Source organism: Ylistrum balloti, unplaced genomic scaffold (assembly GCF_031769215.1).
Source record: "Ylistrum balloti isolate Yb309-2 unplaced genomic scaffold, AGI_CSIRO_Ybal_v1 Utg370090, whole genome shotgun sequence".
Lineage (NCBI taxonomy): Eukaryota > Metazoa > Mollusca > Bivalvia > Pectinida > Pectinidae > Ylistrum > Ylistrum balloti.
The window spans coordinates 475,271-500,576 of NW_026782122.1; the positions used below are offsets into that span (position 1 = coordinate 475,271).

The 25,306-nt window shown below is 35.4% G+C and overlaps 2 protein-coding genes and 1 long non-coding RNA gene across 4 annotated transcripts; 1 reads left to right on the forward strand and 2 right to left on the reverse strand.

Annotated features, from left to right (window-relative positions):
• Positions 1-1,193: 1,193 nt before the first annotated feature.
• LOC132549901 (uncharacterized) lies at positions 1,194-5,208 on the forward strand. The gene is made up of 3 exons (XR_009554199.1): positions 1,194-1,249; positions 2,669-2,771; positions 5,161-5,208. It is a non-coding gene; the product is annotated as an uncharacterized LOC132549901 (long non-coding RNA).
• Positions 5,209-5,690: 482 nt separating this feature from the next.
• Positions 5,691-14,040, reverse strand: LOC132549900 (uncharacterized). 2 transcript variants are annotated; one of them, XM_060213877.1, is made up of 5 exons: positions 12,836-14,040; positions 11,604-12,324; positions 9,568-9,582; positions 7,830-8,479; positions 5,691-7,131 (listed from the first exon to the last, which is right to left on the reverse strand). In XM_060213877.1, the coding sequence occupies exons 1-5, from the start codon at positions 13,581-13,583 to the stop codon at positions 7,121-7,123; spliced, it is 2,145 nt and encodes a 714-aa protein (XP_060069860.1). In that variant the 5' UTR covers positions 13,584-14,040; the 3' UTR covers positions 5,691-7,120. The 2 variants fall into 2 exon arrangements, with proteins under 2 accessions (XP_060069860.1, XP_060069859.1); XM_060213876.1 differs by having other exon boundaries at positions 9,568-9,594; positions 12,836-14,039.
• Positions 14,041-18,147: 4,107 nt separating this feature from the next.
• LOC132549911 (uncharacterized) lies at positions 18,148-24,919 on the reverse strand. The gene is made up of 3 exons (XM_060213887.1): positions 23,962-24,919; positions 23,004-23,724; positions 18,148-19,751 (listed from the first exon to the last, which is right to left on the reverse strand). Exons 1-3 carry the CDS (start codon positions 24,713-24,715, stop codon positions 19,085-19,087), a joined length of 2,142 nt encoding a protein of 713 aa, XP_060069870.1. The 5' UTR covers positions 24,716-24,919; the 3' UTR covers positions 18,148-19,084.
• Between the last annotated feature and the right edge of the window lie 387 nt (positions 24,920-25,306).

Consider the following 25,306-nt stretch of genomic DNA (forward strand, 5'->3'; position numbering starts at 1 on the left):
GTATGTGACTGATATTAGTTGAACTGGCTGGTATATTGTTGTTCATTAGAGGGGTTTCAAGGTATATGCTTACAGAAACGGTCCATGTGATGAAAGTCACGTATACAATTTATCATCACGATATATATTTTACAGTTAAACACAGGGCATGAGGAAAAACGAGTGGACAATTCTGCGTAAAATTTCAGAATTTGTTTTTTCACTTTCATGAAAAATAACTGTTTTTCCATTTATTGATGTCCGCCGCAGAGAATATTACTGTTCTCTAGCTGAATATTCAGTAAGCAGCTTGCACTCTGCTGTGTATATTGGAAATTAACGTGGATCTGACCTAAGTTAAACACAAATTGCGTTCATAGAAATTCTCACATAGCTTCATTCCTATATCCTTCACATAATGCAGGCCTTTAAGAATGAAAATATTGCCACATCAACGTTTTTTTACCAAATAGTTTTGATTTAATTCTATTAATTTTATGATGATACCTGTTATAATGATAGCTCGCAATAACCAAGTGTTTTGTTTGAGTGTATTTGACGTTAAAACTAATCTCGTTGGTTATTTGTTCTGTAAATATGTTTGCAAGAGATGCATCGACCAAGATTTACAAAGTGGGAACCGTCGATAAAGGAAAAAGCGGTTGCTTTTCCGAAGATTTTGGTGTTATACTCCTTGCCCCCTTCTCAGGAGTCTTCGTGTAAATCTGAAGTTTTTGTGTGTAAATTTTGCCCTAATCTGATTGAATTCAGAGTTTGAGCAATGATTCTGTTGATAATGTTAAAATTTGTTTTATTTTTAAAATATTTATGGCTTTATATACTCTTGAAACATTTTTAAATGTTTGGTTAGATTTATGATAGTATTTTTTCTTCCTTGTGGAACAAAGTATCACTCCAATAAATACATTCACAAGTGCTTTATCATGCCCTGACGCTACGTAACTAAATAAAAAAATCTATCGCCACCAGCACAAACTTTCACGGATATTTTAATGTCCCCAATTCAAAACATAAATGAAACTTAACATAAAGTTAGTATCACTTGAGATTTCATTTTACGGCAGCAGTTTATTATCACACAATATGTATAAATATGAGTGTTTCTTTTCTCTTGGCATTGTCTGAACATAACAAGTCAGTCTATCTTTCTCAACAATAACCCTGAAAACATCCCAGGACACGGAGACTCTCATCATGTTTGTCAAGTTAGCCGTCGTTTGTATGGTGCTATGTAGCGTCATGACTGAGGGTATGTATTCCTGTCAATTCTCTTCATAGCTTGAAAACAGCTCGCTCAGTGGCCGCGTAATTCTCCACATTAAAATACATTCTAATACAAATTATTTTAATTTCATATTATGCATTCTATTTAATATTTTTTGATTGAAATGATAACACGAGTTTACGAGACCAGCTCTGGTGCTTACTAAGCACAGTGAAAGATATGGATTTTGTAGTTTACCTTAATGAATTGTCAAATTATCAACTAATACATGTTCTTATCGGGGGAATTATCGACTACGATATATCCCCATTTGAACTAGAGGATTTTAGAATAAACTCAATAATTTTCATCATCAGAATCCTACAACATTATCATGCTATATAATTGTAATGTTTGGTCATTTTGACTTCAATATGAAATGTTCACGTCTTAAATCCTATGGTTGTAATATGCACATTTATTGGGTTTAACTGGGAAAAAATACCCGAAATGATTTTTTTACGAAGAAAATTAAGATTTTTTTTCATTACTTCATACAATATCATATATATATATATATATATATATATATATATATATATATATATCTTGATATTGTACTTGGTGCGTTTATTTTCTTTACTTTAGGAGTTGGTGTATGTATACAATATACGCATGTAAACTCTGTGTCTATTGTTCATTTTGTATGTAATTGAAATGATTCTTCTACGCAATGTGTTTACTATATAAGTTTTCAATATATTATATCGTTTCATATGGAAAACGCTTACTTCACGCGTTTATATTCTTAACTACAGGAGTTGTTGTATGTATACAATATACGTACGTAAACTCTGTGTCTATTGTTTACTTTGTATGTAATTGAAATGATTCTTGTATGTATATGTGTTTACTATATAACTTTTCTTTATATTATATCGTTCCATATGGAAAACGCTTACTTCACGCGGTTATATTCTTAACTATAGGAGTTGGTGTATGTATACAATATACGTACGTAAACTCTGTGTCTACTGTTTACTTTATATTAATTTAAATGCTTCTTATGTGTATATTTGTGTACAAACGCACTATTACTTTCTGTAATGTCAATGTATGTTCTTTTTGTACAACTCTTCACACTATAAAAGAAATAATAATGGTATACACATATATAAGATATGAAGTGAGTTCCGAGGTCTATTAGCACGAATGTACATTTAGGACATGAACAATATTGTTTTATATATTTTCTCGAGCGCTTGACTCATTATCTGGAGAGGTTTATATGTATAAAATAGTGACGTCATAATGTATAATCTGCATGTGTATGTGCCGTTACTAATATTTCAAAATCAACTCCTGACCTCCTGATGTAAAAAAAAAAAGTTCGTCGACACTAATCTTTTCTTTGTATAGAAAGGCAATTATGTGACACGCATACATTTAGGAATTTTATTCTAGTTCCTGCCCAGGAAACATCGCCGCCCTGTCCGTGTCCTGCGATTTACAGACCAGTCTGTGTTGCGGGTAGGACGTACGACAGCTCCTGTGTGGCCGAATGCGAGTACGTTCATCCAAAAATAAGTTTCAATTCCATCAATATATTTCGATTTTTGCATCTCTTTTATTATATAGATTCAGTGTCAAGTTAGACAATGTTTGTTTTAAAATTGTGAAAATATTCTATAAACTATATATATGAAATTTCGCCTTGTCCAAAAATATTTCCCTTTAGAACTTGTAACCGTTTCTTACAACAAAGCACATGTCTTGGCATTAACAATAGTTAGTTACCAAAATGTACTGAAAAATATATCATTATTTCTTTTTCTTTAAGTGGAAGTTGAAAACACTTTTCGAAATTGGTCAAATTATGTTTGCAAACAGCTGTAAGCATTTATCAGTGATGTCTTTCATCGTATATCTCTTAAAAGTAACTTAAATGCATTATTGATTTTTTTTCTTATCCTCATCTTAATGATATCAACAACTTTAAATGTTTAGATACTAATCAATAGAAATATAAGTACATCAATTCATGTTGATAGTTTATCATTCTTATACTCAAATCTTGATGTGTCCCATTACGTCATGCCGTTTCTTGCCACGCATTCATTTCCCTTGGTGGTAATATGCAGCTATTTCTACGGGATGTCATGGGTTACGTCCCCTTAGCGTTTATTGAGTCGTAGGCACGAGGGTGGAATGGGGACTGTAATGGATGAGTGATTTTATCAAATTACAGACTAAGTAGGTACAATGTTACTCGGAGACCCGTAAATTTTGATATAGGTATCTGTTGTAGCCTACATAGAGGTTATATATTTACTAGTCCGTAATGATATGGTACGTGACGTGTCGGACTAATTTCGAATTTAAATCCGTGATAGCATAAATATCCATGTTCAAAAAATAACCACTTTCAATGATTATTATAAAAATCAGAGTGTCAAAATTCATTTCAACAATATCTGTTGAATAAAAACATAACATTTTTTCGATAAGAGCGCATATTGTCAGTAATTTGATCTTGAAAATGACGAAACAATTACTCTATTAGCTTGAAATATGATTGCCTTTTATCTTCACTAACTTTGAAATTCCATGACAAGATAACTCAATAATCAAAGTCTCTGTTTACTTCACGCATCTTTTAGATCTCTTTAGTGATTATGATAGTCAGATGATATTAAGATGGTTATAATCTATTCAGATGTCGGTATATATAGTTTCATCCATAGAGAAATATAACCTGTTCAACAGATAGTTTTCATCCCATCATTAACATAAGGGTGACTGCTCAAATCGTCCTGTGTCCGTCGTGCGTTCTTTAACAAATTATCGTTATATCTGAAGAGGTGTTTGATAGATCATTGCACCCTAGTGTCCATGTGGCATAAAAATGAAACACCGTTCACAACCTGATTATCATTTGTCTTGGTATATGATTAGAAATAATGCACAGCCTTACATATTTGTGGAAGCAGTTGTAATTCCTTTTAGATAAGTTATTATTATCATAATCAGCCATATTTTAAGTAAGGGGATATCTTTTCATTGAATAAGCACAAATTTACTTCGTAACTTTGGAAATTTATAACTGCCCCCACATATCGTTGTTCATTATTTTGAATGCACATTCCATTCAAGTATCAAATAACACATACCAGACAGAATTTTTGCGCCATCACATTTTTCCAAGTAGTATTAATGCTGTTCCAAATTCTGGAATTTTTTTTAATGTGTTTTGATATAGAACAACAACTGATATGAAGACACCGCCAAGCGAGAATCGGCATTACAGAAGTACACCCGTTTTCCTTTCACTTCTATGCTATTATTCTAGTTGCAAAAAACATACATGTAATCATCTCCAGAAATACGGTATATTTCAAGGACAATTCCTCACACACCATTACAGCCCATAATGTTCGATTCAACCACCATGTAAAATTCAGTGGAACATTTTGGCGCATATACGTTGGTCCATGCTTGAAATGCATTTGCGTTTGGCATTGTACTAAAGCTAGCATTATCCTTACATTTGAAACCTCACAAAATACTCAAAAATATAGAACAACACGCAAATACACGAACACGTAAGCCGTTGCTACACATGGCTGTTGTAAACAATCTGGCGTCATTGGAATCTTGACATTATAACAACGTTTCCTTTATGAATACATGTTTCATAAGTTCTCATTTGGTCCCCACATGACGTTCTGGCCGTTTGATCGTAGATCTTATTAGAGACAAAAATGGCCGATAGGCAGTCATCTTGAATTTGACATGTAAAAATGAAATTATTGTAAATGTTTCTTAAGAGGAAAGTTCATATTCCATATAACTGGGAGGGAGGGGGAGATAGACGGAGAGATAGATTAGAAGAGAAAACACTGGAAAAGATACAACTTTAAAAAGAACTGTATTAGTATAATAATTGTTCATTGCAGCGGTCACTTGTCAGCTTCTTTCAGTGAGGGTGCATGCGGTAAATACAGGTAAGGACAAATTATATCATCATGTAAAACATGTTAAATACATGATACGAGACAAACAAACGGACATGTTTACGTAAAACGTGTCAAAAGTTTTCACCATCATCAAAATAACTCTTTTGTTTCTTGTATTGCGGTAACGACAGAGAATATATGTTATACCGAAGCAGTTTGACTTCTTTTTCATTCAAGTTGTATGGTAACCATAATGATTTCAATCATCCAGCAGTGAAATGCCCATTTATGGATTTTATTTTCGGTGATGGTTTCGGAACCATTTATGTTCTAGCCAAACACTTTCTTTTGTTATCATGCTTTTTGTTTTACCGCCAGCTTATGTTGTTGTTTTTCAAAAGTTTTGTGGATTTTGGACATAAATCTTACAACTGAGATTCAGCACTGCTGTAAACAGAAGTAAATTTTAATGATGTATCAGCCGGTCTGTAGTATACTTACTATAAATAAACATCATAACAAACGTCTGATTTTTAAAAATTCAATTTGATTCAATTGAAGGAATAATTGAGTAATTTCTATGCACGTATGTTGTTTCATATGCAGCCCGACGACAACTGAGAAACCGGCGACAGCTTAGTACCTATTACAATGTGTCTGCCATGAAAGCTGACCCCCAATGGACTATTTGATTACTTTTGTATCAGTGATTCCGCATGAAGATTGTCTCTCCTTGTGATTCGATGATTACTATTATATATCCCTGTGCAAATTGGCTTAAAATCTCGGATTCCATTGTTAAATTCAAACTCGTAATAAAATTCTGAGCAGTGAATGGATATTGTTGTTTTTTCGACGGTACAGCGTCGCAGTCTGAATGTTATTTTATAATACTGTCAATGAATCATATTGGATAGAATATCAAAACAGTTTTCAATTACAGAGAAGTAAATCATAAAATTGATTGCAATTTAAATACAACTCGTTGTCCTATGATAATAAAGAAACAATCATAACATTTAGTAGTTTGATGACAACGGATTTTCATAATGGATTCAAAATCATATACACATTGTATTGTACATATAGTTAAAAGAATGATAAATTAACAGATCATGATGGTATGTATTCATGGGGTAAGTGTACCGATATATATCTTAGTCACTCGAATTAGGTACTGACCCCTAGCAAATTTGACACCAATTACTGTACACCTTAAGAGCTTACGGGGTGTTAATATGAGAGGACGCCGAAGTATTAGGAGAACACCCACGTGTTAGGTCAGGTGACCTCTTACTTTTTCATTCTGAGACCCGGACCGCTAGGTGAAACGAGTGCATTACTACTGTGCCATCCGACAATACTGATTTTTTTCATGAATATTTAGTTAAAATAGCTTTAGATTTTACTGTAATGTATATAACACCAATAACGACAGCTACTTTAGATTTAAAATAAAATATTTTTTCCCGTGAATGAATAGTATGGTAATGACTTCAAACATTTAAATAATTACCTTATATAATTGAATGGTGGTGCCTGTACATTAATCGATGATACAAACAAACTACACATAAATAACATATTTATACTGATAAACCTACGTATCACAATGCATTATGTCGCACACTTCATTTATACAAACAAACCACACATAAATAACATATTTATACTGATAAACCTACGTATCACAATGTATTATGTAAAACATACTTCATTGGTTTGCACTTAAATATTGTACTTTAAGAAATACGAAGACCATTTTGAAGTTTGTGATCACTGAAAAATATCTGATGTCGCTAGATACTTCTTAAGAATTCCAGAACGAGTTATTATAATTTCCAGTTATGAAAGTAAAACAAAACATAGAAAAATAACAAACCCACTTTTACTAATTCGGGCCTGTTATAGAACTAAGGGTGTGCGTGTGTGTGGGGAGGGGGGCACTCTTGTCTCTTGATCATCGCTTACCTGAAAACAAGAACAAAACAATCCATTAACATTTCGTCGTCTTGTCAATAGAGTCTAAATTCGAATTCAAATGAGATGAAACAAGGGCAAAATAAGAACAAAAATATATTTACACATTGGCGCCTGAGAAAGTACAAGGAGTATAAGATCAGGTGTTATGCCAAATTAACAGAGGACTGATTTGTCCAGTCTATATACTGTCAATTGAGTGGCGTTATCATAACCAGATAACGACAACATTCAGCTGTCCTTTTGTCGATATCGTGTATCGTTATATTTGTATTACTCACATTTAAATAAGTCATTAAAACATCCCTTAATCTATGTTATCACATATTTCACACATGCAATTTAACTGAACCGTATTTCTCATCAGTAGGCTACAGTATAATTGCTTAGTGTGTGGTTAAAAGGATTCTTGGCATTATTGACAAAGGTAATGCAGATGAGACACAATGTATGTTAAAGATATATTTGAGAAAAATTAGCAAGAAAATAAAATTAATCTGTACTTTAAAATATTATCTATTGTCTTATTTTATTTCTTAAAACACTCATAACAGCTACTTATTGTCCACATTGTTTGTTCCTCTCCTGTAAATCACTGTTGTTATAAACTGATATTTCAAATGTTGTCGAGTATTATTTGAGTACGAAACATAATCGCCATATAGAGCAGACAGTGAGATTGTACTTACGGCATATAGTTTTGTGTCCCCGCTTCCAGGCAGATTTCTGACATTGAGGAGAACAATACCAAGCACTGCGACACTTTCCACACCCTAGAAATGGCTTATCTTTTGTCGCCGCTTTGTTACAGTTCGTACAAACCCCACTGTCATCGCCCTCAAATCGACATCGTGGACACAAGCACCAAAAGTTGTAGGACCGGATCAGCCATGCTCGTCGATTTTGGCGCGCCATTGTAGTGTCAATATAAGTGATGTTGATTTCTTCACCTCGTTTGATTGCTCTGTTTGCTATCACGTGAACTCCGGGATTGTCACCAGCTGCTCCGTCGTGCACGTCTGCGTTATTATCGCAAGAGTGATTCATGCTTGCATGAAGGCAGAAAAGCCCGCCAAAAGTAGCAAATTTTTCATCTTTGGTCATGAACTGTGTAACCTCTAAACCAGCAGATTTGGCATTTCTCTTGAAAATAACGAATGGAGGATTCGGATCGGAGAACGCTTGAACATTACAAGCTATTTGGAAGTATCGGCAATCGAATTCTTTCTCTGATATCTCCATAACAACACCAGTGCCGGCATTGCTAAATATCTCTCGCATGATCTTCACCATATTTGGCACCATTTGTGCATAGCTACATTGGGCAAATGCGATGTATCTGATCGAGAAAGGAAAATTATATTAGAAACATGTAACAAAATCCATCACTGTATGATAATGTTACGTTTCGTGCTACTTTCTACAACGGTGTTAAGCTAGCTACGACTATTTTCTAGGATTAACTAACAGAGAATGTACATGCACTGATTTGTCAAAGCAGATAGTAAGTTGAGATTTTTGTGACAAAATATAGAAAATATTTAGTGTGTTATTCTTCCGAATGTGTTCAATTTAATGCAAATGAACTACATCACACCAGTATACTTATAGATAACGTATGTAAGGGTAAATTGTCAATTCAGTACTGAGAAGGAGAAACATTCGTAACAATTTACAATGGGGCAAAAATTATAACTTGTATTTATTTATTTATTTTTATTTTTAGAATCAATTTTAACTCTTTATAAAGGCAGACAAAAAAGATTATACATGGTGAAAAAAAGAGAAAAAATGGACAAGCGTTTCATTATATACAGGATATAACAGAAACACAAGCAAATAGCACTATTTGATACAAACTTTGACAAGATACAGTAAAGCAAAACAATGAATTAAACTGTATCATACAGCTGTTTTGTTTCGCAGGGATCGTTAATGAAGCTAAGGGCTTAAATGTTAGTGATACGAGGCGACTGAGAAAAATCCAAAGTGGTCAACAGAAATGTTCAAATGTAGATGAGGAGGGCACTAGCCCAAAATGTCAGTACATTCGGAATTTTCATATTACTCATAATATCAGTAGGACAGACACGTGTATGTTCTGAACAATGCTACTATTCTGTCATGTACAATACCGTAGTCACAATTCAGAAGATAGCACACAGTGTGATATCCAATAACTTTATAAATCAAGGGCGATAACTTTATAAATCAAGGGTGATAACTTTATAAATAAAGGACAATAACTTTATAAATCAAGGGCGATAACTTAGTAAATCAATGGTGATAACTTGAACAACCAAGGGTGATAACTCAGCTAAAGCGATGTTTCAGATGTTCATCACCTCTCGCTGGTATTGGAGCATGCTGAGGGTCGTTACGTCACAAGGAACTATACCGACAACGCCGGATAATTTCGGAACTAACCTCCGTAGTGCAAAACTGAAATAAAACCTGAAAATTAAAAAAAACGAAACAAAAACATTTAATGAGTTCATTAAATAGTTAAAAGCTTCAGATTACCATTGCTGCAAAAGAGATAAGAAAACAAAATTCAATATTGTGCTAAAGAAAGAATAATAGATACTGGTCTTAACAAAGAATGGTAGATACTGGGCTAAAGAACGAATAGTAGAAACTAGGCTTAAGAATGAATAGCAGAAAATTGGTTTAAGAACGAATACTAGATAATGGGCTTACGAAAGAATAATAAATACTGGGCTTATGAACGAATAGTAGATACAGGGCTTAAGAAGGAATAGCAGAAAATGGGTTTAAGAAAGAATAATAGATAACGAATGCCTTATCTTAAAAGGAAATATTTCTTTTGAATACAAAGGAAACCAGCTCTCAGAGAATAATTAAATAATTAATTTGTCGATAATAAAATTTCGATTCAAGGACACGTTCTGTTATGTTTATATTTTATCATTTCGTTTGTTCTTATCTTACTTTGTATAACTGGTAATACTGCTTAATCTAAAACTTTCAGAGTATCCGGTGTTTGTTAGTACACTTTGAGACTTTGTCATTATTTGGTTTTCCTATGTTTACACAACGGATATCATAGAGGAAGAAGAAAACGCCTACACCTTTTCTCATTATCGTGTTAATAGTTTATTTGTACATATTCTATCCTTCCTGAATCAGTTTTGAGGCAGAGCATTGACTTATCCTCAAGTCGATGTTTTAAAAGTCCATGCTTCAATACAATGAATAAAACCGCAATATCATCAGAGCAATTAAACACTACTCTATGTAGAATAAACACGTTCAAAACAGGCTGTTTCATATGAGATTGGTCTACCTTCAAACCAAGGCTTCCCATTTTCACCTTGTTATGACTGTATAACAAGCGACATCACGGCAAAAAGGAATTTGTAAAACTTTTTAAAATTATATGTATATATCAAGTGTTTCACGTTATGAACGCAGGCAGTTGGTTTTCGATGAAATATGCACAGGAAGAGGTTTATTAATAATTATTAAAGGAAATCATTATCTGTTGATCAACAATCTGGATATGTAAATATTTGCGTCGTATATGATAACGCATGCGCACATACATCGTCGCCTGTAAACAAACATGACTACCCGCCTGAATCGGTTGCGATAATGGTTTTTGTGATTTATGTTACTTATTTCGTAATTTTGAATTGACTTAAGATTATCAAATAACATTTGCCACGCCCATAGCGACATCTGGTGTCGATAAAGGGATTTAGATTACTTTGTCGCTGTCATCTCTGCCTGCCATCTTGTGTTCGTGTTTACAAAACGGACTGTCTCGATTTTAAGTTATCACGTGACGTTATCAGCGCTGAATTTTAGAGGCGTTTCCCAAACCTAAGATGTGGTCAAGATGGACATTGGAAATCGACTGTAAAGATCGAGATAACACAGAAACGTAAATGTGTAAAACACATACAATAACAAAAGTGATGTCCCTTTAATGCAGTATTAATTAAAACACGATCATATTTTTTAAAAAAATCTGTTTGTTTATGTCTACTTTGATGATTTTGATAAGTAAAAAACAAACACAAGCAGGGTAAAAGGATATCACAGTTACACGTTGGTGAAATTATGAAATAAAGAAATAAAAAGAGTAAAAAAACCCACACCTACAATAGTGCTGTTAAGTTCATGCGAAATCAATATATGATAAGTCTATGTAAATATACAATCGAATGTTCAAGATAGAATTTCGTTATCATGATTTCGAAATCAGAATTTACAATGACTGATCGATCACAAAAAGCGAAATACTGCTGACATTTAACTGAAACCGATCTTTAAATATGTAGGTCTGTATTTACAATTAAGCTTAGATGTAAGCCATGTAAAGCCGTAACCTATGTCAAAGCGTTATATACATGTATGTATATTCATATTTGGTACATAACATTAATACGTTTCTAATATAAATGATATTCCTTTTCCAAAATCATAAATGCTTTTACCTTCTGAAGGGGAGTTTGGCTCTGATCCAGTCACGTGTTTCCGGAACTGAGACTCCCCGCCCCTTGGCCTGTCGTTTAACTTCACAAACAATGGCTGCCCACAGGCGGGCTAGAAGCATTGGACTGAACGCAGCATTCCACATGTCCTCCCAGATACGCTGGTTTGATTCAATCAGCTTCTTGTACTTGTCACAAACGTCATAAAGCTTCATCATGCTTTCGTTAACGGAGATACACAGAATCTGATGGTGCTGTTCCCAGGCAGACTTGCGACAAATGTCACTGCAGTAAAATTCACGGTCGCAATGTAAACAACTTATGACGTCACATTTTGGCCAGTGTGTCTCCACAATTTCTTTTAGTGTTTTGTTATTCTCTAAAACGTCTTTACCAAAGTATTCTTGAGCTGTTTGTAAGGTTTTCGCGCAGAAGCTACATGCTCGGATTCCTGAACTATCATTTGTTTGAGCTAGCAGAATAGGTTTGTCATTAAAAATTAATTTGCCTTTACCAATATCTTGCTTGGCGAATAATGCACGCCCCTTCTCTCTGAATCTGACTTCAACATGTTTATCTGTTGTCACGTCTTGATATAAACGCCTCGATCTGACATCGTGAAATAATATAGAAGCACGTTCTCCTCGTTTACCGCCAACTTTCTCAGCATAACGGAGCCACATCTCTGCTGAAACCGGAAGTCCGAGTTTCTGTAGAACTTGACCTAAGAAAAGAACAGAGTCATTACGGAAATGCAATCGCAATACTTAAGAATATGTATTAGGTGGTGTATTTCAATGTTAAACTGAAATCTTACAAATATTTTTAAATTTTCCAAACGGAAAGTTAATATCACTGATCAGACTTGAACAATGAATATCTTCAATGTGAGAAGCAAACCAGTATTAGTTAGACAATTTATATTATAGCCAGTTTTTTTTTGTTTTTTGTTTGTTTTTTGGGACCGGGGTGGGGGGGGGGAGGTGGGGGGGGAAACAACATTTTGTCTTTAGGTCTAATGCAACATGTTATTGTATATGACAAAATCAAGAAATTACAATTATCAATATAATCACAATCTAAACTCAAATATCTACAAATACTGCATATATATATAATGACAAGAATGATGAATCGCATAATTTTTATTGAAAGAAACTAAGCTCCGTCAACCTTCCATCTGAACATTACTTTATTGCACTTGCAAAAAAAAAGAACTTTGTATCCTTACAAACCTCCAATTATCCAGGTGTCAAAAGATCTCATACTGCTCGGTATAGCGTTCAAACATCTAAAGGCATCTTCGTACCTGTCTAGACGAAAGTATATTTCACCAAGTACCTGTCGCAAATACGTCACATCCGGTTTCACCGTTACTGCTGTTTGTAAACTCTGTGATGCTTTCTGGAGCTCCCCGTTTTGTTGATGTTTCCAGGACTCTCGCACAAGTTCCAGTACAGATTGGTCTTTCGTGTGACGTCCTTCCGTCTGGATTTTAACATTGTCTATAGAATCGCGTTTTTCTTTTTCTTCTTTGAGGCGAACATCATCTCCAGGATAATAATCCAGCTTGTAAATGCTTAATGGATTGTTGCTCGTCGCCTCTGTATTTTCCCTCGCCATTTTGGTTTTAGCTTCAGCAAGGCCGTTTTTAAGGTCTACGCTGCCACTGTTTAACTCCAGTCCTTTAGTATATAGCTCACATACACCTTCGACATCTCCTAAATTACTGAGACAATTAGCTGCATAACGATATCCAGCTATCCATTTCGGAGAAGTCTTCTGCACTTCAATAATATCATCATAGGCACAATCATAACTACAGATTTGGAAATAACAGTTTGATCTTTTCTTAAGTACTTCCGTCTGACCTGAATGAACACCTATGTTTAAAGCAGACGAATACGCACTAATTGCCATGTCATAGTTTTTGTCCTGTAAACACTCGTCGCCAATTCTCACAAGCTGTGTAGCTGTCGCCATAGTGATTAATCTTTCCCAAGTTGACTACAACCTGGTCGTCAGAGTCTGGAGAGTTCCGAAGTGATTATATTTCTTTCTGATCTTCCTTTGATGTTATTTCGCCTATAATCACCAATACAATATCATTTAAATTGTGTATAGCATCTTCTTAACACAGCTTCGTGCACGTGTTCAAGGTTTCGCCAGTAAACACAAACAAATTTGTACGTGTGCTGTACCATACCAGACACAGGGTACATGTAACATAACCTCTCTCACACGGAGGCAAAGGCAAACTTGGCCTCGGATTTATCAAAGCTTCAAGATCCCAAACTCTACCCTGTCTACAGCGAGCTACAGAAGTATGGCGCATCTATTTTGATAGGCATACACTTTTGGCAACCTTTTGTTTATGTTTACTTGTACAGTTTATAGAGAAGTTCGTAAACATTTGTGTACACTGTGGTTTCAGAATATCTTATCGTGTTGTAAGTTAACTATACCTTACCTATATATAACCAATAGATGCGAGTATAGATACCGCACGCGACCGCGCGCTGTCACGTGCTGAGAAATGCATACAGAAAGGATCGAGTTAAGATGTGGTATCGTTTACTTCCCTGCGTGGGACGACAGTAGTGGTAACACATGTGCCGTCTGTGTACACAAATTACTGATATTCGAGTAATATATGGGATTTGTCTGGTGGCAGGGTTTTTATAAAGCTTTTCTTTTCATGTCCCGTTGTAAAATGAGAAATAATAATAACATCATTTCATCAAAAGTAATTTTTGTACAATATTTAGGTTTTTATCATACATAAATATCATTCATTTTACAACAATTGGGAAACAATTAAGCATGTTCACTCTTGTTGGCTCGGATTACGAGATGGAAGTGCGCAAGAGGTCTTAATGTTGGAAGAAACCGACTGTACCGGGAGACAACCTGTGTGGTCGGGCAGGTGACTCCATACCTTTTCACGTCCGTACCGGCAATCAAATCCTTGACGCCGTGGTGAAAGGCGAAATTTGATAGAATTACAGCTAAATACTCTATATCAACAATTTGCTTATGTATTAACATACGTTATAGATGGTGGCCGGGCGCCTGTTCTAGACAAGCTGAAGCGAGACGCATTCATCATCATTGAATTGTTTTATCTAAGTGAAATACAGAACATTTGTACGTTTACAGACTACAATAGTAAGAAAGAAAGATACATAAGATCGAATTGTTGAAACATGCTATTTAATGCGTGTTATGAGAACTGTATGCTGATACATCCTGTTGGTTCTAATGATAATTGAATAAGTAAGCCGGTCTGAAGAAAACACATTCGCGATGTTTTCAGTATCAATCTCAATATCGCCAATCTCCATTAAATTCCATGTTATATCTATCTTAACCTTCCACTAACGCTTAATGTCAAGGTCTTGTCCACCAATCGGAATTTTGCGGAAAATCTTTTATTGAAAGCAGATTTCGAATTGAATGAGATTGTGATACAGAATATATGATCACATCACTGAGTCAGATTCGTCTTGAATGTCAATCCCAACCCTCATATAAGTGTTTGGCAAGCTTAGTGTACACCGACCTGGCAAAATCTCTCGTGGGGATTTAGATATGTCTGCTCACGGAAAAACCCGTGCAAATATTCCATAAGTATTCCCCATCAATTAGAGCCTGCCCCCCGCCCGAAATCTTTAAGAGTAGTTATTAACCACCATTAAACGAGGTGTGTTATAGTGGTATACAACTATACCGACGTGTATTAGCTGTAGGAAAAGTAATCTATGTATTGTACACGTGTTGTACACGTGAGAAAGGCCTACATCTGACAGAAGTAGTCCGAGAACAGATTCACCGCTCGGTTCTGATTACAAACAGCATGTTTAGTACAAGATGGACTGGTTTACCGGGATTTCAGTCATCTCATACTATTGGACAACTGCATCCATGCCGGCTGGACCGAAACGTCTTTAGCTACATGTACTGTTAATTACTGTGGTTAATTAATTACTATGGTTTGGGTGGTGGGGGATTATATTGATAACTCCTTAAAGAATGGAAAAAGAGGCCATTTCTTTCTGTGTTTTCGCATATTTTGGACAAATCGAAAATCTTTTCACATCGACAATTCATTACCAACAAATTTGCCATTAATCTTACTACCAAAATGCTCACTACATATAAACCCTCTTTGACCCATTGCATGACAGCTCTCTGTTTCTGTGAGTCTCGCATGATCCGTGTCACGATATTCTGACCAATCACTATCGATAGAAAATCTCTGATACGTATCACGGTGATTTGACAACTCACTGACAGCATAATTTCTCTGATCCGTACTACGATAATACAACCGTCAACAACTGTTATTCACTCAGTACCTCTCCCATGTAACTCCTCGGGCAGTGCCATGATGATCTGACCACTCATTATTACGAAACTCCTATGACAGGTACTACAATGATTTAAACTATATCTGTAGGTTTTCTGTAAGCCGCACCGCCACAGCAATCCAACAACTCTCCAATGACGGTACTTCTTTTATCCATAGCACGATACAATCAATAGATTTCCGTCATCCGTGTCATATCATTACGTCAACGCATACTGCAGTATGCTCCTTTGTCCGTACCATAGAAATCTGGCAACTCGTTAACAATAGGAGGTAGCTAATACGTTGTACGTTATTCCTAATATTCGTTTCCCAGCGATCTTTTCCTATTCTATAGAGTTCGAAAGTGACTTCGAAAAGAACCTGCCATATTTGTATTTAATCGTCCGATGACTCATTACCTAAAAATAACACGTTTTCCCTGTGCCCATGTTTCTACATTAGGAAAGTGGCAAACATATCATACGTGAATGCCACATGTCCACAGGGAAGTCAAAAGCGCAATGTAAATGGGAATAGCAAAGAGCTGGGACGTCGACTGACGTTCATAACCTTTACGTCTAGTACCCTCCCTCCCTCGTTCTGTTAGTATGACGTTATAACTGTGATAGGTATAATAACCACATGACCTGTTTATCTCTCGTGTCAGATAACGTATATTTTATACCAGACAGAGGTACTTCTATTTTATCTGTTATCCTAAGATGAACATAGGTCATATACGTATTGTAATTCACGTGATAGGCACGGGCTGATCACAATGTTAATCAATTTAGAGAAAGTAGGGCACGATTCCAATTTCATACCGCAGACTTTTGTATTCATAGACAGTCGAACCTCGTTATCTCGAACTCGCAGGGGCCATGGGGAAACCTCGAGGGGGGGGGGGGGGGGGGGGGGGGAGGTAACGAGGTTCGACTGTTAACTTATTTACAGTTATACTTCTAAGCTATAATTGAACATTAGATATTAAGTTCTGTAAAAATGTTACTCGTGAATTTTGTGACGGTTTAGTTGATGTCATCATTTGGTTAATTGCTTCCTAATATTTTCTTTCTGATGTGGAGTTACTTCCCCTGAGTAGAACACTGGGAACCTTGGGTATATTTCTGCAAATATCATCACAAATAACAGATTTGAAATATTGGAAATCTTGACAGGGCGGATGTCTTTTACTTTCTAGTCCCAAAATTTATCAAGTTAACTTTGGGGTCAATTTCTGATACTAATAACGCTTAAATTTCTTTTCTCTGTTCATTTATTATCCGAGCGAGCTTCGTGAGAATCACAATCTTCTAAATGATTGTTGTAAAATTATAATGGGTGATAAAATGTTTTGCCGGTCGTAATTAAATTTCACTTCGAAAAACGTCGAAAAGTTGTTAAAAGACAGGTAACCCAGTCTACAATGAGTGTCGAAGGCAACGGACAAAATATTGACGTTATGTATATATGTAGATCAACATGCTGCAAAGTGAGTCATTTTATTGTCTTGTGATCTCGAATTCTTCCTTAAATACAACAGGTACAGACTCATCATATTTGGCTGATTTGTTTCTGGGATCAAGCCCGACAAAACTTTCCGTCAAATGAAATTCTGTTAACCTACATGTACAAATTATATTCAAAGTCAAATCTGTTAAAACTTTCACACACTCCTTCTGATGAAATTTGATTTTAAAGTCCTTGGGTCATGATACTTTGTTCACAGGTTCCTCAGACGGAGCTTGGGAACTTTTGCAGGAAGAAATTATCTTGATCTATATTCAAGGTCACAGATGTCAAGTTTGCTACAACCTTCAAACGCCTTCTGTTGATGAACCAGAAGGCATTCATTCTTGATATTTATCAAATATCATTGAACAAAGACCAACCAAAGTTTGCGAAACGAAATGACCTTGACCCATATTCCAATTCATATGGGTCAAATGTGAATGTCAATATTTTGGCGTTTTTCACTTCCGTTTTGTTTTTACGACGTTTAGTGATTTAGTGGGTTTTCTTTCTTTCTCTCTCTCTATCTCTCTCAATCTCTCCCCCCCCCCTCTCTCTCTCTCTCCCTCTTTGATGAATCTACAACTTTCAGTTTTAATACTTTTTAATTGGCGTGCCTCACTAAAGAAAAACCAAATATAGGAAATGTCAGTTACCATGATAAAAAGAACAAACGCTGTTCAATATGATTATATCCATGGCATTTTATTGTATTCCACGGTACGACAATCCTCACCTATGTATGTGGGGGAACAAACAAAGTAAGAAAATATACGTATCAAAAGTAATATCAGTGTAACGGGTCGGGAATGTCACGATAGACGTTCATAGGAACATACACAGACACATACAATTCATTGACGTTCATAGAAACATAAGCACATGTGTTCAGTTCTTATACGTTCATAGGAACACGAGAAGACCGATACAATTCATTCACGTTCACGGGGGCGCAAACAGACACATAAATTCACTTACGTTGACAGGAACGAACACATACATGTATACAGTTCATATACGTTCACAGGAGAATAAACAGTCACATCTACGTTGATAGAAACATGATCAGACACACTATTCATTCACGTCCTTGGGAGCACTGACACATTCGCGTTCATATATAGCATAATGACACTCTTTGTCACGTGACAGAGTGATGATGACCTGCATTGCATTCACTATTGAGAAAATAGGATTTAACTACTAATTCTAATTTTTTAGGTAAAGATTGTGATATCAAACTTATTTTTGGCTATCACTATTTCTCAAATAAAACTAAACATACATACCAGGCACACGTATCAAATTAATAAACTTCGCGGAGTCACTTTTTTGTCTATAAACATATTTCCGCAACTTAGATGTAGCTCATTAGTTATTTACGATATAGCTGTAGTTTCAAAAAAAAAAAAAAAAAAATCCAGCAAAATATTTTCACCTGCTAGATTTTTTTTATTTGTTTTCTAAATATTTGGTGTCCCATGGAAAATGTTAGCTTCAGTTAATACGAAATTTCTGATAATTGTTTTTTTTTTAATTTTATTCCCAATATCGAGTTCAATTTAGAATAACTCATATCGTTTGCTTACTTTTGCGGCAATCAGATGTACTGTGTATGTTTTTATTTGTTGCATATGGACTTGTGACCTTTTTTCCAGGCCACTTTTTGGCAATGCGACGAACAATACCACGCTCGATGACATCGACTACATGCTGGGAACAGTTTGTCGTTTGGTGCTTGTTTTTTGCAGTTTGTGCACGAGGTCGCGTCATCTCCTTCGTATTGGCACTTTGTACACGTACACCAGAAGTTGTAAGATTGGTACAACCATGTTTGACGATCCTGGCGACACATCCGGGTATCTATATAAGAAATCGTTACTTCCTGTCCCAAATTGATGGGTTTCTTTGCCTGCAATGCTATTCCAGGTCTACCGTCCACAAAACGGTCCCTGACTTCCGCATTATTGTCACAAGAGTGATTCATACAAGCATGGAGCATGAACAAACCAGTGAAAGTCGCCTCAGGAGGTTCCGACCGGATATGAGGACTCACGCATGCCCATACCTGCGGTTTGGCTTTGACGTTTGTAATGAACGACCTGTACGGAGGCTCAGGATCGGCGAATTCTTGAATGTTACATGCAATCTGGAAATATCTACCCTCAAATTCTTTATCTGTAATCTCCAAGGTAACGCCGTCAGCAAGATCGCTGAATATTTCTCTCATGATTGCCAGCATTCTAGGTACGACTTTCGCATTTTTAGCAGATCCGTAGGCTATGAACCTATAAAAGTAAATGACAAAATAAATTTTCGAACAAAATTATGCGTAAAAAATTAAATGTTAACAAGAATCGAATTAAGATGAAAAATAACAGAAAACAGGTCTAAAAAACAAAACAGATTTTATGCTTACTACGATTTCATAGATAATTTCGCAATATTTGAAGTATTCATTGGATAGAAAAAAATATACAAGTTGAAAAAATACGAAACTAAAATGACAATTGGATGGGTTATCCTCTGTACAAAGAAACTGTCAATATTTAAGGAGATGTTAGATGAATTAAAATGAAGTTTATTCTCTTGTTCCGTTTGTGATGTTGATGGGATTATTACGGTGTTAACACTTCATTCATGCAGAATCCAAGAACAGGAGAGATTTAGGGAAGTGGTCAAGATTAGGAAAAAATATAAAATGTTACACTTGGAGAAAATCAGAGACGAAACTGAAAATACACGTCCATCATTTGTTTCCACAAACTCTCAAAAATCTAGCAACCATGATTAGTTCACTTGTACATTCTAATAAGTTTCAAACCCGACCATATACAAACCTAGAATTTGTTTCCACAAACTCACACAAATATTACTCACCATACAACCTACGATTTCATTATGTCGCGAGATGGTAGTGTATGTAACTCATTTCTTTCTTCCTGAATACTCGCCTAAAACTTCTATAAATCACATTACACTCCAAAGAGTGTCCAAAGACGACATTATGTATAATACACACACAATAAAGATGTAGAACCTATTTGTTCTTTCTCGTAACTCACAAAAAATACCAACTGTAAACAACACATTCACAGATTGTTACACTTATTCGAAAAAATACTACCTTTCTCTCAAACATTCTCATTTCTTGTCATTTATTCACAAAGAAAAAAAAAGAAAAAAAACATGAGTAACTTTACACACTTTTACATTTTGTTTCACTTATTAACACAAACACGTGACCAAACACATGTTCACATTTTGTTTCACATATTCACACAAACACGTGACCAAACACATGTTCACATTTTGTTTCACATATTCACACAAACACGTGACCAAACACATGTTCACATTTTGTTTCACATATTCACACAAACACGTGACCAAAGACATGTTCACATTTTGTTTCACATATTCACACAAACACGTGACCAAACACATGTTCACATTTTGTTTCACATATTCACACAAACACGTGACCAAACACATGTTCACATTTTGTTTCACATATTCACACAAACACGTGACCAAAGACATGTTCACATTTTGTTTCACATATTCACACAAACACGTGACCAAACACATGTTCACATTTTGTTTCACATATTCACACAAACACGTGACCAAACACATGTTCACATTTTGTTTCACATATTCACACAAACACCTAAACAACCGTATATATACATTATATACGTACAATTTTAACCGCGTTGTTTACAAGTGTTAGAGTAATGACAATGTTGTTTAGAGTCATAATCTGTCTTTATCTAACTACACTCCTACTTCAAGGTGTACGAGAACATGAAAGGGTCATCGTTACTATTTTCTTTTCTAGTTATATTACGAGCTAATGATATAGCAAAGGATGACCCGTTCAGGCTTCCGTAGTTATTTCAATCCAAAAAATACTCTCTAAATCACACACTCGACCAACGACAGATCTACATCGACTAATATGAATTCGGAAAAAATAGTGTCATGTCTTGTATAAATCTGCCTGAAAGTTTTAACTTAAATTGTCTTGTTGAAAAGAAAAAAAGCCACAAACAGTAAGACGATTTCTGTTTTCTACGGATGTAAAGGTTAATTAGTTTTTGGGGAGAATTTCGAGTTTTTAATGGAATGTTTAATATCATTGACCACGAATCGTAACACCGAAAATACCTACGAACTCTCAAAAGATGTGGTTAACATGCTTTGGTTCATAATACTTGTAACGGTAAATTGCTGGATTTTAAATCACGTGATTTAACCATGACATTTATTGTTTATTTTATATTAATTAAAACAAATCATAATTTTTGATAATTTTTTTAATACTTTTTTTAACCAACATTAGTTTTTTATTGATATATATTTTAAAATTAATTTTGATATATATGTAAGGTAAATTCCTTGACTTTAAATCACGATATTGGTTTAACCATGACAGACATTTTTTTTATTTCATATTGATAGAAACAAATTATAATTTTTGATAATTTTTTTCAACCAACATGAGTATTTTATTTATACATTTTTAAAATTAATTTGGATTTATAGGACTTTGAATCACTAGCCAAGGTATTAATTGGTCTGGAGGGATTGTAATTATATCCTGAAAATTAATCATTTAGTTGGAAAAGGTCTAGTTGATTTGGCAACAGTTGCAGACCCTTGCCTTGTTGTATGGATCCATTAAATCATCATGCCAACGACCAAAATAAAGTCACCTATTTTTGCCAAATGAAATATTACAAACGCATTTCCAACAATTTGCGTAAGTAGAAACAACAACTGATCGAATATGATATATTTAATTTTTCTGCTTACACTTATGTTAAATCGTTTATTCTTCAAGGCTGATTTCTGCTAAATCTCGGGTTGAAAGGTCAGGAACGCTGAAAGGTCAGGCACACGGGGAAAGGGAAAACGGAACCAAGCGCCTGGAACAAAAGGGGTCAGAGTTCAAACAAGTGCATGTATTTACAACAGGTGGTTCAAACCATGCAACACTTATCTACAGACTCCAAAATCAAAATATTAAGAAACTTGGGTCTCTAGTAATGTCACCATGTATTTTCATATTTGATGATATTTTCTATCATCTATATGCAGCTTATTTTCCTTTCTTTTGTTCTTTTGTAACTCTCTTTTTTCATTTCTGTTCTGTTCCGATTTTTATGTGAAAATCACATTCTATCAATAAAGCTGAATAATCATAGAATTTGTAATAATTGTTGGAAACATGAAGATGCCAATTTTCGCGAACGCTGATACACGGCACTATATTTTTGAAAAAGAATTTCAGTTCAAAATAATATCATAACTATTCAGAGATTGCGAAAAAATAAACAATTTTCTACGCGGATTTCACATATATTTTTAATCATCTAAATATCTGGAATTTTACAAGATTTAAGTATCGTCTGGTATGTTATTTGAATTTTGCCTGCTTCAAAATCTATCTCCCTAGTAACTATGTCTCATGGGTTGAACAAGGGGAGATAACCGCTTGGATCATGCAGGGATAGGTTTTAACATCACACTACCTCCTAAATTTTGCTTTAGCCTTTGCTATATCTTGGCGATCTGGAGTTGTCGCCCCTCGAGTATTAGCTATCCGCTTGGCGTCACAAATGATCCTCGCCCAAAGCTGTGCTAGAGTGATGGGACTAAAAGCAGCGTTCCAGACCCCGTCCCATACTCGACAATTCTCTTCACGGAGTTTCTTAAACTGTTGACAAACTTGATGTAATTTTTCAACATTCTTATTCCTCGAAGAACACAAGATTTGGTGGTAATCATCCCAAGCCTCAGTTCTACACGACGTGCTACAGTAAATTTCAGTATCACATTTTTCACACGACAACCTATCTATTTTTGGCCAGTATTTTTCAACGGCTGCCCGAATTTGATTGTTCTGTCGTATCACTCCTTGTCCAAAGTATTGTTCCGCTGTGATAAGACTTTTCCCACAGTGACCACATGCCGGAATATCAAGAGAGTCGATGGCTTGGGCGATTATAAGAGGCTTTTCCCGGAACAGGTATCCCCCTTTGTTGACTTCATCAGTGGCATGCATTGTTCTACCGAATTTTGTGAACCGGATGTTGACTTTTGTACCGGAAGACAAAGGATCATACAGACGCTGAACTCTTACATCCTGGAATAACATTGCTGCCTCCTCGGCGCGTTTACCACCAAATTTCGTGGCATTCTTTAACCACAACTCGGTGGAAACAGGCACTTTTAAAACCTGCCTGATTTGACCTGAAAATCAAATTGAAATTTGTTATTGAAAACATCTGAAGTTCTTTTATACTTTCAAATAACCTCAACATACTATAATAATATTGCCAAATAATGCCAATAATTATTATGGTATCAATACAAATTAACTAATCTTTAGATTTGTTTGAATATATTTGGTGACGAGGAAATAAAGTAAATATTTGCATTTTGAATTGATATTTACCGTACCATAAAAAAGAACCAAAAGAAACTTACTTCCTAGTATCCATGTATCATATGATCGTTGTTGTTTAGGTATCATCTCACAGAACTGGAAAGCCTTTTCGAAGTTTCCGTTTTGGTAGAGAATTTCTGCCAATATGTGATAAAGACTGTAGTTATCTGCGTCCTCGCGAATAGCCGCCATCAAACACGACTCAGCTAGATTGAATTCTCCGTCCTCTTTGTGTTTACAAACACTCTGAATCAAACCTCTAAGTTTGAGTGTGTCTGGAACATTAAGAAATTCCGGAATATCAACAGATCCGATTTTATCTAATCTCAACTGCTCCATTTTAACCAGTTCATCGTCTCCTGGATACGCATCCTGTGTGCAGAGTGTTAGCGGGTCGTATGTAGTTCCGCCATTCTCGGACAGCTTTGTCTTGACATTGAGTAAACCTTTCTGAATAATTTCATTTCCAGGATCCAACTTTAAACCACGTGAGTACATCAACATGGCGTTCTTAAAGTCTTTTAGATAGGTAAGACAACTTCCTGCGTAGATATATCCTTCTACCCAGGACGGCCATATTTTCAATATTTCAACAATATCGTCGAATGCTCGAGCATACTTTTCTGTTTTATAATAACATTTAGATCTCTTTTTGAGAATTTCTGAATAATCAGAAACAACAGTTTGCATGGCAGCGTAAGAATAAAAGCTGGCGGCAATATTAAAATCGTTTAAAGTATAGGCATCGTCTCCGTAACGGAGAAATACATCCGAGATCGTCGCCATTTTGTTCATATACTACATCTAAGATGCTCTTGAAAACTACACACCGCAGTTTAGGGCACACGCGCTCTGCACGCGCTACTAATAATACAACAGGGGATCGTAACTTCTGTGAAAAAGGTCATTGAGCGTTCTAACTTTCTATGTACACAGTGTTTCAAACGTTGCACTCCCGTAACCTGATCCAATGGTACATCCCAATCTACTATGCCATGTGTTTGTACTCCTGCTTAGAGAAGCTGTGGTGAGGCGCGCTTCTCGCTGTGATTAATTAAGGCAGTACGTGTTACAGATGGAAACACGTAGCACTGCAGCGCGACAGCGGACGAATACCACTTATTTTGGGGCAAGCTGTAAAACAGGACTAAGTTATAATCTCAACTTCATAACCACTCTTCCTACGGTAAGACCAGGTGTTTTCAACCTTCTTTCTAAACAAATCACACGTATCTTTTTTGTTTTTGCCAAACGATATTCAATGAGTTAGTGAACACGTATGTATAGGAAAGTTTAGTTGTTTCCGCTTAGTGCCGAGTTTTACAGGCAAGATAGAAAAGGTGATGAATGGAAATACTTACTGTCGACGTACATATTTTTGCGGTA